General features: G+C 40.1%; 1 protein-coding gene across 1 annotated transcript; it reads right to left on the bottom strand.

Annotated features, from left to right (window-relative positions):
• Positions 1 to 5487: 5487 nt before the first annotated feature.
• Positions 5488 to 14848, bottom strand: LOC308370017 (P2X purinoceptor 5-like; the record flags this gene model as incomplete). The annotated part of the gene is made up of 14 exons (XM_080844576.1): positions 5488 to 5602; positions 5967 to 6064; positions 6273 to 6338; positions 6427 to 6520; positions 7881 to 8011; positions 10320 to 10461; positions 10606 to 10686; positions 10970 to 11066; positions 11295 to 11370; positions 12475 to 12546; positions 12743 to 12893; positions 13047 to 13198; positions 13563 to 13615; positions 14671 to 14848. 14 exons carry the CDS (start codon positions 14846 to 14848, stop codon positions 5488 to 5490), a joined length of 1506 nt encoding a protein of 501 aa, XP_080700702.1.
• Positions 14849 to 14856: the final 8 nt, after the last annotated feature.

Here is a 14856-nt window from a genome sequence, read left to right as displayed (position 1 = left end):
TGCTGTGAACATTCCATGGTTTAAATTAGGCAGGATAGAACTCTGGACTGTGGATAGTGTAATTTCATTTTTCATGTAATTTTCAAACAAGCAATAAAAATAGGCAAATGCTGACAAGCACAAATAACCTTTCCCTAATATAATCACATTATTGACATTGACCTGTACTTGTTGCAGCGATGAAGCTCAAGAGGAGATTCACGTGAACTGCAACAAATCACCAGTATGAAGCTACAGGCAGATTCCTCAAAGGACACAGAGACTTCAGCCTGACTAACAGGCGTCAATGCAACATGGCCGCTTCATGCTTCTCAAGAACTTTGTACTTTAGCTGCAATGTGATACTGTGGTGAATAGCATGTGCATGAAAACTCAATAATCTGTATGTGAAGACAATCAACAATTAGGGAAGGGCCAAGGAAGTGAAATCAGTATTGTGTGATTTAGTGTGACAAGTAAAATACGTTTTTTTTGTGATTAAGTGTGACAAGTAAAATCAGTATTGTGTGATTTAGTGTGACAGGAGATATAGTGTGACAACAAGTAAAGTCAGTATTGTCTTGAGAATTGACAGTAGTGTCTTTCTCAGGTTTATGCTGTTGGTATTTTACTGGAAAAATACATTTCTTTTTCCCAAATGACCAAGAACAAAGAGTTTTACTAACCAGATCTGAAAAGAAGAGTGTTTGCCTCATCACAAACCTACAAATCAGTCACCACAATACTCCATAATAAAGCCAAAGAGACAGAGAGCAGTTGGGCAACCGCAAAATGGCTGGATGTTATGCTGATGTTTTTGTGTTTTCACATTCTTATTTTATAAAAAAAAAAAAAAAATTGTGTTGCTATGCTGTTAATGTTCATATTAAAAGTGAAGAGACAGTTGTGGCAGTGTATATAAGTGGACAAGTGTGCTACAAAAGATGATGAGCATTCATTAACAATTACACACTTAAGGCATTTTTATACTTCTACGATTCTCTCCGATTTGGTCGTAGAGGGACACTTTGGCACGCCTTGGCACGCCTTGGCAACACCTTCACCCAGGTGTTGCCGCCCATCCGACCCGTCGGAGAGCTGGTCGGAGACAAACGCTTTTTTCTAACTTTTCTTAAAGAGACGGAGAGAGTCGGAGACCCCCTTGGCTGTGATTGGCCAGTTTACGACATCATTTCCGGAATCGCACATGTCAGGACCTCACATTTCCTGTTTTCTGTCAAAATGTTTTAGTACGACTTTGGTAAACTACAAAGCTGCACAACATGCAGCATTAGGCTACCGTATTTTATATAAACCCTCGAAAAGTACATTTCTCCCGACCACTGTTGGTCTCTTGGCTGGTGGCTCGGTGTTGAAAGTGCCTTCTCCAACCAGCTTCAACTGACATCTAACGTAATTTGCTACGGAGTAATGCTGGCAGCATAATTACTTTGCATCTATTAAATAGGAAATGTATTTCATGTATGTGTAGAACCTATTTAGAATGACTGACTTTACATAAAATGGCAGTGAAAGACATTTGAGTCAAACATTACTTTTGCCTCAATGAGGGTGGCGTGTGAGAGCATAATCGGCACGACAACGTTGTTAGCAGCGAGGCTAGCTACATTAGTAGTACACTTTTGAGAGTTATTGTGAATACGCTAACGCTTGATTTAGCGGAAAATCTAGTAAACGTACGTACCACCTGTCTCCTGTTCTGTTGTTGTTGTAGTTGTCGCTCAAATCGCTACAAGCACGTCCTCTGCTTATAACTCAAACTAGTCCAGCTCCACCATCAACCATTGTCTGTTAGTTGCCATCATTCGCTGTTGTGAGGATTACCGGGAGGAGGAATTTATACAATAAACGACTACCACACACACAACGATTTCTCTAAGGTCGTCTTCTTGAAAATTGGGCATTAAAGGTGTCCAGGCAGAGGATAATAAGTGAGTGTGCTCCTGTATGTGTTTTTCATCATATTCATGGTTGAAAAGGCAGTCTCACAACTGTATGTTGAGGTATCAGAATCAGAATCATGTTTATTGGCATGTATGTGTATGCATTCTCTTGTTGTGTTTCTGATATAACTATAACACTGCATGTGGATGGGTATGAAGACTGCAGTGGGTTTATTTTTCTGCCCCTTACTTCATAGTTCTACGGGTATTTCTGTTCGAAGTGTGCATGCTTTGTTTTATAGTGACGTTTCACGCTAACACTTTTGACAAGGGCAACCGTCTCGTTGCAGATTAAACACATCGGTTTTGTCCTGCCCTCAAGCAGCACAAATGCATAGCCTACTTGTCAGTCCACTCTGTCTTAAATTCGAGAGTTTTGGAATCAACTTTTCGTGTGTGAGAGCCTGGCAGAGGATCATTAGTAAGTGTGCTAATGTATGTGTTTTTCAACATATTCATGGTTGAAATCGCAGTCCCACAACTGTATGTTGAGGTATGCATGTTCTTGCTGTGTGTCTGACATAACTATAACACTGCATGATGTATGATGAATACCGTGGGTTTATTTTTCTGGCCCTGTCCTCAGAGTTTGGGGGGGTAATTTTGTTCGAAGTGTGCATGCTTTGTTTCATAGTGACTCATTCACGTTACCACTTTTTGACAAGGGCAACCGTCTCGTTGCCAATGAAGTGCATTGTCATAGCGTTGTAGTTATTCAAAGGTTACCCAGCGATCATTGCAGTATGAATGTGACAAAAAAACAAAAGAAAATAAGAACGTATTCATTTTATTGGATCGTTTTATAATAGTTTCTGTATTGTATGTAAGATAAGCATATCGTTTTGTTATAAATCTCAATGTTTCTCACAAAAAAATGACCACCACGATGGAGATACATTTGCCTACTCAAGTGAATATATAGCATTAGACATGCCTATGTTAACTGAGCTACATGTCTCCAAGGCCCATGTGACGGCACCTGCCCGACAGGTCCTGAAGAAGCATCCGTGTCATGTCAGTGACAGTTGGGAGGAAAAACAATCAATGATTTCCAATAAAGAGGTTATGTGGTAGCTACGGGCTCGACAATCAGTAGTTACCCCACCCAGCGCTCCGGCGTTGAATAGATTGAATAGGCTTTAGGACGCATAGCCGTCGGAGTAGTATGTAAGCCCGACCAGTACGTTCAATTTTTTCTGAATCAACCGCCTGCCCCCGCCCGCCCATTTTTTTTTTCGAGGACGGAGAGGGCTGCAGAAGTATAAATTAGGCTTTACACACAGCTTTTAACGGTACACATGAAAGACAAAACTACAACCCAAGCGCATTACACTTCTGAAACCTCTTCTCGTCTCACAGGAGACAGGTTCACATACTCAACTTTCACTTACATGTCCAAAGGGCCATCTCAACTAAAGCCACGTGTGTGAAAGAAAGTTCTAGTGAGCATTACAACCACACATCTTTTGCATAACTGTCAAGTCGTGTGTTTTATCTTTGAGACTCACAGATTCACTCATGAAACTTTGTGGAGGAGTGAAAATGGGCCATGGAAGAAAGAATTATTGAAAAAAAGCGGATCAGGTTCAAGAGGCTGATCCAGAATTTGTTTCCCACTTTTTGTAACTGTGAGATGAGGCATTTGGCCTTGGAGGAGGTCTGCGCTCTCCTAGTGCCCTTCTAGTTATTCTTATTCTGTAATATTGAGTGTGAAATTCCGGGAGTTTTAGTGTGATCCATGTTAAGTGTCATGTATGTGAGACATGAGATGTTGCAAATCTGAGTCTCACGGATAAAACTCAAGACTTGACAGTTATGCTAAATATTTGTGGTTCTAAAGCTCACTAGAACTTCCTTTCACAAATGACTGTACCCTTAAGTTGCACATTTAGTTGTACATTAGGCCCCTTTGGATGTTAAGGTGAGAATAAGCAATAGGAATATTTATCAGAAGGATTATGTTGAAATTACCTGACTGATTTTCATGAAGCTTTGTAGAAGAGTGGAAATGGACCATGTAAGAACTCATTACATTCTTGAGCTGATCGGGGTCAAGGGGGTTTTGGCGATTCAGGATTTTTGTCCACTTTCTGTAAGATTGTGAGATGGGGCATTTGGCCTTAGTGGAGGTCTGTGCTCTTCTAGTGCCCTTCTATTAATTATTTAGTTAATAGACTATTAACTATTAATAGTCTGTACTATTGAGTATGAAACTCTGTGAGATTTAGTGTGATCCGTGTTTAATGTCACATACGTGGCATAAAACACGAGACTTGACAATTATGCAGAAGATTTGTGGTTGTCATGCTTACCACAACATCCTTTCACACATTACTGTGCCCCATTTACAGTGCCTTCAATAAGTATTCACCCCCTTGGATGTTTTCCCCTTTATTGCTTTTATAAATCAATCATGGTCAATATAAGTTGGCTTTTTTGACAGAAAAAACCCCCACAAAATAGCCCTCTTTAATGTCAAAATGAAAACAGATTTCTACACAATCATGCTAATTAAATAAAAATATGTAATGAAAAATAAGTGATTGCATAAGTATTCCCCTCCTTTAAAGTGACTGACCTAATTCAACAGAGGTCCAGCCAATTGGTGCTAGAAGTCTCACAATTAGTGAAATGGGGATCTGTGTGCAGTGAATGTGTCTTAAGTGATTGTAGTATAGCGACACCTTTGTCTGGAAGGTCCATTCACTGGTGAGTACTCAGTAATCAGTATTCCTGGCTACCGTTACACCATGAAGACCAAATATCACTCAAAGCAACTCAGAGAAAAAGTTATTGAAAAGTATAAGTCAGGGGAAGGATAGAAAAAAAGTCCAAGGCACTTAACACCCCCTTGAAATCTGTTTAACCCATCATCAAGAAATGGAAGGAATATGGCACTTGTAAATCTGACAAGAGCAGGCCGTCCCCACAAATTGAGTGACCGTGCAAGAAGGTGACTAGTGAGAGAGGCCAACAAGACACCTATGACTACTCTGAAGGAGTTACAAACTTCAGCAGCTGAGATGGGCATACAACAACTGTTGCACAAGTTCTTCACCAATCAAAGCTTTAAGGAAGAGAGCCACTGTGTGAGAATGTGAAAAACAAAAATAACATCAGCATAACGTGCGGCCATTTTGTGGTTGCCCAACTGCTTTCTGTCTCTTCTGGCTTTATTAAGGAGTATTGTCGTGACTGATTAGTAGGTTTGTGATGAAGTACACACTCTTCTTTTTAGATCTGGATAAAACTCTGTTCTTGGTCGTTCAGGAAAAAAAATCTTTATTTTGCTGGTACAATACCAACCATAGAAAACTGAGCAAATCTCGAGACAATACTGATTTTACTTGTCACACTAAATCACACAATAGTGATTTTACTTGTCACACTTAAGCTTCCTTGTCCCTTCCCTAATTGTTGATTGTCTTCACATACAGATTATTGAGTTTTCATTCACATTTTTCCCTCCAGAGTATCACATTGCAGCTGCAATACAAAGTCCTTGAGAAGCGTAAAGCAGCCATGTTGCATTGACGCCTGTTAGTCAGGCTGAGGCCTCCGCATCCTTTTCGGAGTCTGCCTGTAGCTTCAGACTGGTGAGTTGTTGCAGCTCACGTGAATCTTCCTCTTGAGCTCCATCTCGTGTACAGGATTCATTCCTAGGAAAAGCACAGGATATTTTCTTTCTTTCTGATATGCTCACTAATTCAATTGACATACAACACAGCTGCAACAAGTACAGGTCAATGTGATTATATTAGGGAAAGGTTATTGGTACCGCTCAGCATTTGTCTATTTCTATCCCTTGTTAGAAAATGACAAAAATGAAATGACACTTTCCACAGTCCAGAGTTCTATCCTGCCTGATTTAAACCTTTTAACCCTGGAATGTTCACAGCATTATGTTGCCTATGTTAACACATATACACACATGACAGTGACACACTGGGCTTAGTTAAGTAAGTACATTCTGTTCTATCGTATGATTATTGTTTGAAAGCTCTGAGAAAATTAGGACAGTACCTGGAGGGGTCAGGCTTTACAGACTCAAACTTTCTCTCTTTGTAGTATGCTCGGTTTTTCATGATGTAAAGCAGAACCAGGTCACAGAAGAAAGTCCCCTAGAGAAAATCAATGATGGGCATCTGTTAATATCATTTTTAGGCATAATCACAGTATCCACAGTAAGAACAGAGAGCAATTTTGAGAGCTAAACTGTGAGGGTAGTGAGTCCAAAACTGTAATTCATGGTACCTCTACTGGTTATTCAGCCAAACTACATCTGGCATCTTGAAAATGTCAACAGTGACATCATGATTTCATACTTACAGCACCCAGTAGAGCAAGTCCTGATCCAATGTTAATTAAGGTGGGGATGATACTGAACTTCCCTGCCTATGGAAACAAGTACACCAGTGTAATCAATGCATCGTGTTCCCTGCTTTACAAAAGAAAAACAATGAGCATTTACTGTATGTCATACCTTTCCATGAACCATGATGTCGAAACGAATTCCATACACCTTAAATAAAGTCCTGTAGGTCTGTCCAGCTGCATTCTTGTAATAGCGGGCATATCTGGAGATGTATTCAGCGCTAATGTTAATATCTAATTTGCATGACACAAGGTGATGTCAGTTCTGCGCAGAGGTGTCAAAAGTATTCACATTCATTACTTAAGTAGAAGTAAAAATACAAGGGTTTAAAAATACTTTTGTAAAAGTAGAAGTATCAACTCAAGCTTTTTACTTAAGTAAAAGTATAAAAGTACTGGTTTTCAAAACTACTTAAAAGTAGAAAAGTAAAAGTAATGTAAGAATTTTTTTTCCATAAACGACACACATTTAAGCCGCATCTCAGGGGCCTATAGTGCACTACCCCACCTCCCTCAAAAAAAGTATTTTTCTAAAGGCCAAAATGACTATAATGTTGTATTAAAATGTAATGTTGAAAAATGTCCGATGCACTAGGCTACCCGTTTCAGCAGCATATATGCCCATTGAAAATTATTATTACATTTTATGAATGCAAATACATTAAGGTACCATATGTGTACTACTGAGCATTAACATGCGTTTCATGGAGCGGCAGACAAGATAACTAGTTGCCTATAAGTATTGTAATAGTGCAAAAAGTCAAACTTCAGTGGAATGTTATCAATAACCTTTAGTGAGGTAATGTAGTGCATACATTAAATCAACGGACTGGTGTTTTTGACGTCGAGTTTTTGAAAGCCATTAGCTCGTGGTACTTGGGTGCGCAGAGCTTGCAGCGCATTCGAAAAGAATTGCTTTTGCGCATCTCATAAAAATCTTCCAGGTACGGCCAGGGATGTAAAAGTGTTGGCTGGTCTTGTTGGCCATCAACCTCCTCGCTGACACTTGGGAGTTTGTTATTTCGCTGGATATTTCGCTGGTGAAGGAGTTCTCTGACACGGACATTTTTGTAAGGGGCTTTTCTGCTGTCCTTGCTGGAGAGTGACATGATTTGTAACGGTTGATTTGTGTCATCCGCATGTGCATTGCGTAGAAAACCAATAGGGTGTCGGAATGGTATATGTTCATACTTCTCATCCAACCACAATCAAATTCACTCTATCCGGATGGCACGATTTATCCGGCTAGGTTTTTTGTGTGTGACGTGTGTTTTTGAACGATGACAAGCCGGAATGAAAACAAACCAAAATGATAAGGAGTAACGAGGCTATTTTTAAAATGTAGGGAGTAGAAAGTACAGATATTTGCGTGAAAATGTAACGAGTAAAAGTAGAAAGACGTCTGAAAAAAGAATTCTCCAGTAAAGTATAGATACCCAAAATTTCTACTTAAGTAAAGTAACGCAGTATTTGTACTTCGTTACTTGACACCTCTGGTTCTGCGGAATGGAGAAAAAACATTGCTAACAGTCTGACTGTTCTGAGTCACCTGAAAGGCTCTACCTGAAATTGTATCCTAACGCGACAGAGCTGTCAGAGGTGTCCAGACGGGTGAAGCTATATTTGGGATGGCACTGGGACGAGTCAAGGTCCAGATTGCAGTCCCAGTTGATCAGGATCCCAATCGCCGCACCCTGAGAGGACACACAACTGTCTTGGTTAGCGGCCCAGAAAAGAGCTGCTCCGTTGTTGTGTTCTGATATTACACAAAAATAGGTGGTGGAATCAGTCAGGTAGTTTTAGCATAATCCTGCAGACAAAGAGACAGACAAACAAACAAACAAACAAACAAACAGAAAAACAACCTCCTTGGTGGAAGTAAGCAGTTTAAAAGACAAACTGCTGGGCAGTGGGAGTGAGTGGGATTATTCACCATCATCACTGAACAACAAAGACCTGTTTACCAGTGAAATGTCATGTAATAATGTTGTGTTCTTGTTTTTGTGGAGATGACTATCTGATTTAAATCACTGACCTCACGAATTTCATGTTATGTTTCAAAGTAATGTGTTATTAATACTATGATGGAACAGTGTCACATGAAAATTTGCAACAAGAACAATGCCATCAGGGTTATCAACAGGGTTGAAACTAACGACCAAAATTCAAAACTCTACGAAGTGAGAAAAGGTAAACACAGTTTATTGTTCAGTATCTTGGGTTAGGGTTAGGGTTTTCTATTTCTAGTACATTGTCGTTGCAAGAGAAATTAGAAATTAAACTTTTGGGGCCACACAGACCAGAAGACTTGATTTTGTTGCAGCCTGGTGAGAAAGCGACTTGAACTTTCAAGACGGAATGGTATGACAGAAAGGCATGGCTAACTGCTAGCACATCAAAACAAGCACTGTTTTGTTTCCCATGCCTTCCTTTTGGATATGGTAATGCAGATTAAGTTAGGACAACGGATGGATTCAATGCATCTGGCAGAAAGAACAGTGAAACACCAAAGCTGTAAAAAACCCATATCAACTGCGCCCTGAAATTGGGACTATTGGGGCGGGTCAACATCATGGCACAGCTAGATAGTGCATATCAGCGGAACATTTTAGAGCACAACAAACTTTTGAGAATCGTTACGTAGGCTATCGGGGAAGCTGATATCGTGCCTAAAGCTCTGTGGGAAATGCAAACTGGGCCTGCGTAGTCACGACGAGTCAGCCGTCTCAGTAAACCCAGGCATTTTTGAGACGATGTGCTAGGGCGACACCAGGATGAAATGTTGCTGTTATTTGTTTCAGTTGTGCCTTTCACTTCATATTGTATGCCACACGTGTGCCACAAGCTTAATACATTATGCAAGTTATTTGAGCAATGTGTCTGTCTTATCTTTCTACTTTGTTTCAATAATTTTACTTTAATGCTGTATTATAGGCAACATCTCTGTGTCGCACTGAGTGCTGAAGTATGTGAAATGTATTTTAAATAGGATTTCTGCTCCCTGTTGGCACTCAAAAAGCAACCCATAGCATATCTTACTGGTCCATACAGGCCTAATGCTGATAATAACCAGCTACCTCTATTTGTCTGACGGTGACATGGTAATTGTATCTTGTCAGACCTGTTTTAAAAGGTCCAAGTCACACACCCTCAAACTGACTACATCGCAGTGTAGTCATGTAGTGTTTGTAAAAAATTTCTTCCACCCCCCATTGACGGAGTTTTTACTGTAATTTATTGCCGGAATTGAAGACGTTCCACCTGGGCGGAATAGGTCTTTTTTGCCCAAGTTTCCGGCACCAAATTATCTCCAATGACTTTCCATTTGTTGTTATATGGTAAAAGATTGTTCTATTGATTATCAACATTAATCTCTCCATTATCAGCACATCTAGCAAGGCCTCATAGTGTGGAAAGTATGCGTGGTTGAGGAGTAAATATATGTTGGTCAGTGTCTTGGTTTGAGATTTGTAGAATGCAAACTTAAACTATAAATGGAGATATGACAAGATTATCATCACAGTGATTGAAGAAAAAGGTTTTCATACTTAAAATCATGTTTTATCCGCAGTTTTTAATGGATTTATATTTCATAACTGATATTTACAATGTGCAAACATAGCACTTTGATAACAGCAACTGTCAAGTTGCAGTAAAAGGCATAGTTTGCACAACGATGTTAACTATCCTGGTAACATCGTTTAACTGAAAAAAAAGTACTGTGAACAGTGGCAGACTTTGTGGCAGAATGTGTTTTTCTCAAAGGCCTATTTAAAACTTTCCCCTACTGCTTTAAAAGCTTCACACTGATTATCTGAGAGCCTAAAGAAAAATGTACCAGCGTGAGACATGACAGGGTGCTCCAATCTCCAGCTATGGTTTCCAGTCAAGTCAAGTTATCAGGTCATAGACAATAATGTTAGTCTACCTTACCCTCCACCTGTATTCAGTAGTTTTCACTGCATATTACACTTGTCAAACTGGTACAAAACGTATACTCACTGCTTGAGCTATGTCCTGAAACCTGTGTCCAGTTTTCCTAGTAATATCCCCCAGACGGAAAATGGGACAGTAAGGATGAACCAACTCATCGTAGTTGCACTTCTGAAAATAAGTCCTGTCTTGTGTCTCAAGGACATTTGATCTGGAATCAATAAAGAACTAAATTGATTTCCATAACTTCTTGTGTGCTCATTCGAGAGGGGAGCTTTGAGCCACGGCATCGTGCCACCAACAAGTTCACATGACTCCATTATTTGAACTGACCTAACCCAGACCCTTGACTTACTTTGAGAAGCTGAATCTTGGGAATTTGATGAAGTTCTTGATGAAGATGGTAAAGTTTTCAGCTTTTCCTAGCTGTGGTACACTGTCATAAAGAGATTGATGATTTTTCTACGAAAAGTTTTACTCTCATGTATGTTTCTGATACAAACCCTGGCATTCACCTATTCATGGACATGGACTAACAGTCTGCTTTACAACAGTAATCATATCTAAATAGGATTGTTTGATGGAAGCTCTTGGCAAATTGGTCTACAGACCATTTATTTCTTAATTTATAAAGAAAATAATTCAGTGATGTACAGTATATTTCCACATGTATACGTTCACAGTGAAAGTAAGTGTTGCTGTAGGAAAGAGTTTCTCACTTGGATTTCTGACTCCTTTCAACTGGACACCAGCCATGTATTTCACAGGTCCCAGAGTCATCTCTGTCCTTTTTCAAGCACCGGCCAGTCTTTATTCCTAAAGTATAGCACATGTGAATGAGAAAAATGACACTTTCATCAAAGCAGACCATGATTCTGCTGAAAAGCAAAAGAAATGCCACTACACCCCAGCAGATCCAGCCAAATAAACCTTCAAAAAGCAAAGCGTATTTTTTCCTGTTAGCACTTCATGGGGACTTTGCTTGTTTATTACGACTGAATAGCCTAATTGCACTCTCATAATATGATACTTCCTTAGTCATACCATGACCAGCTCTAACGGCCTCTCCAGGTGGGCAGTCATCATTGTCACTACAGCGGCCATCCACAACCTTAATGCTCTAAAAGGATAACAAACATGAAGCTATTTTAACTGATGGGGCATCATTCTAAACAAAATATTGAAAGGGAAAAAGCAGAAACCGTTCAGTCAGCCAGGGCTTTACTTTACTTTACTACATTAGCCTTATGTCGCTCAATGTAGTGTTCATAATTGTAAGGATGCATCCACATTTCATGGTCTCGTCCTGGACAGAAATGTGCACTTTCATGATGCCTTGAACAAGAGGCAACCCAGGCTGGCTATGCCTGAGGCTCAATGGAGAGTTGGGTCCACTGCCTCTTCAAATGAAGTGCTCGAAATGCAGACAGAGTTGAGTCAGCCAGGGCTGTACTGGTTAGCCTTATTAGGTGTAAAGGTTGGTGTGGGACTGCTGTTAAAGGGCTAAAAGTGGCACATAGGAGACTCTGTAGATCTGCATTTAAATCTTATACCACTATGCCTCAGTTTGACATGTTACAGTCCTCCCTGTGGTATAAAGTCACTGGGAAAGGTGGCCATCACTGGCACTTAATGATGTTTGTTTAGTTACCTCAGTGGACACTAAATGTGTTTTAATTTTTCAGAAATGGCCTCTTGCAAGGGCTATTCATGCGTTAAAGATACAGTGCGTAGGATTCAGGGGGTTTATTAAATGAACCATATAATAATATTTAATGTATAATAAGTGTATAATCATCTGCAACTATGAATTGTTGTGTTTTCGTTAGCTTAGAACAAGCCCTTTATATCTATATGGGGGCAGATAAAATTCCATGGAAGCCACCAGAATGGCCCAGAATGGACAAAACTGGCTTAAGAGAGGGATTTTCACTTTTTTTATTTTATTTTATTTTACATTGAAGTGGTTGAAGAAGAGGAAAAGAACGAAGAGAAATTAGTGGTTGCTGGTACTGGTTAACCATTTTATGAAATGATAAATGTCAGAACCCAAAGTTTGACAAAAAGAGGATCATACTTATAATTGAGTGCAAAATCCCAAATGTTTCACAAATTTAAGGATTTAATAATGATGTTATTCAGAATTCAGAGAGGTATACAGGGAATATTGATTTGTGTGGCACCCCACCTGTCTGCTTGTAAACACTGTAGGAGAGGCACTTACTTCTGCACAGTTGTCTAATTTCTGATTTGGTGTTTCTATAAAATTGGTTGTGATGAAAAGATTAGCATCACCCTGCAAGAAAAAAAATAAGAAAATATCTTACATAGTTAATAGTTATCTTAACAGTTATTGTAATTTATTTGAATATTTAGAAACTAGAAATCGTATACCTGTGATATCATCGAGAGATTAAAGACATGATAAGATAGAGCAGGCAAGTTTTAATAACATTTAACAAGAACTACATCATTGCCGTATCTGGACTCACGTGATTTGGAATTACATAGTCCTCCGGTCCCCACAAACTGAATCCCGTGTCGCTGGAATTGACTGATACAACTCCCTTCACTTTGGTGATTACAGAGCTCTGTACGGACTCCTCTACTGCTTGATAGCCCTTCGTCGTTATAAAAACCCACCTAGACAAAAGATAAAAGGGGACACATTTTTACATCAACTACGAGAAGGATCAAGAAAAATCACTTCATATTACCAAGAAAGTAAGTTAGTTATCCGTTAACAGTTAATCCGTTTAAAGTCTACACGTACATTGACAGCGGGTGGGTGCTTACCCGATTATGTATCCGATGATACACAGCTGAATAACTCTGTATAATATGCCAACTTTCTTACTTTCCGCAATTATATATTTTTCAGTTTTATAATCAAACGCCCCCAGAAAGATTTTCTTCAATGTTGACATGCCCATGCTCGGGCGATTGGACTGATTGGGTTAGCCACCGCAATGAAGATGGTTTGAGATTTGACATTCGCTGGATATTCGATATTTGAACTTTCGATTAGAACACGTCAAGCCTGTTTTCTTCAGGCAGGCGGTAGTGTAGCCTACGTACTACCTTTCGCTTGGGGCTTCAACGAACTCAACATGCGGTTGAAATGGATTCGCTACAGTATCCCTGTTTCTTCCCTTACCTTAATCCAGGTTTGGGAGCACCCCCCATTTTCATATCCATTTTTATAGTAATTCTGTATGTATCATGTATACATGCATGTCTTTTATGGGTCATGGAATCATCAATCATCTACGTATGTCATGTACATATCCAGTATCTGCTTTAGGGACTGACCGGCACTGTATAGACGTAATCTGGTGTTACCTGCACAAGGTTGGGAAGCAGAACTGGATGAGAGTTTTATCCAAGAAATCACTAGTGAAATGACCATTATCTTGGAGGGTTTTGAAAAGATTCCCCCAGAGTTGAGTTTTTTTTTCTTCAGTATTCCGCACCTAAAGTAGGACGAGACAACACCGGATTGGTGCAGATGACTGGAGCTTCACTGTAACGTGTTTATCAGTACATCATACAACGCATGATCCCCCCCCCCCTAGCCTGTAGGGGGCAGCATTCATTCACTAACATGACATCCCCTTTCTTAGTTCTGTAATAACCATTTCACTTACATATCAATACTTCTTTGTTTTACTGTCAACTCATTATTAAACTCATTCTACCATTTTTATCAATGTAGTACTCGATATTTGTAATGTCCTTTTCTTACAACTAAATATTCTCAACAGATGACTCGAACTTCACCAAATCTGTCACACACAAAACACTCAACATCACACAACTAACTATGAAGGTGAGGTAGACTGCTCAGTCCTTCAAATGAGGGGGTTATTCTGCCCCTTGGGCCACTCAGTACTGTAACTAGTAACAAAGTGTTTCAGGTGCCCTGGCACTCTTCCCTTAGCCTGGTGACACCAGCCTACGTATTTCCGCCTGAATTGATTTCAAGCTCATACTCAGTCTGGCCCAACCCCATTGACAATCGTCTCCAGAACTCAAAATTTTGCAGGACCAATCAGCGAACAGTTCAGAGCTGTGACGCAAAACTCGCCTTGGAGGAAAAGACACGAAAAGCTATCGGAAAAGTTGTCTCAACTCTCGAGAACATCAGAAAATTAAAAGGAGAACAAGAGTATTTTCTTGTAAGTTTTATGATTGGAAAGGACGTCGTAGCTCTTCTCCCAACTGGCTTTGGGAAGAGTTTAATCTACCGAATGCTTACTAAACGTTGCTGATTGGTTAAGGGAACTCCAATGATTTTAAACCTCAAGATAAGCACCCGCCCATCTCGGAAACCAAAATGCATTGGGTTGGCCCAGACTGAAAGACGGAATGAAATGGAGTCACAGGCTGGTAATGGCCAGGCTACTCTTCCCTCTCTTGCCGGGTAGAACCACTGCCAGCAGAATTGTGCACTGCTGGCAGTGGTTCAGTGGCAGCAGTGTCCGATTGAGCATCAGGCTCTCCTGGGGCAACAGGTGTGTTGACGAGATGCCTTCGATTATGGCGAAGAACTCCGCTGGGGGTCTCCACCAGGTACGACCTCGGTGTGTGGGCAGCATTCAGCACT

This window comes from Sprattus sprattus, assembly GCF_963457725.1.
Source record: "Sprattus sprattus genome assembly, chromosome: 9".
Classification (NCBI taxonomy): Eukaryota; Metazoa; Chordata; class Actinopteri; order Clupeiformes; family Clupeidae; genus Sprattus; species Sprattus sprattus.
This window is presented reverse-complemented; position numbering and strand designations above follow the sequence as displayed.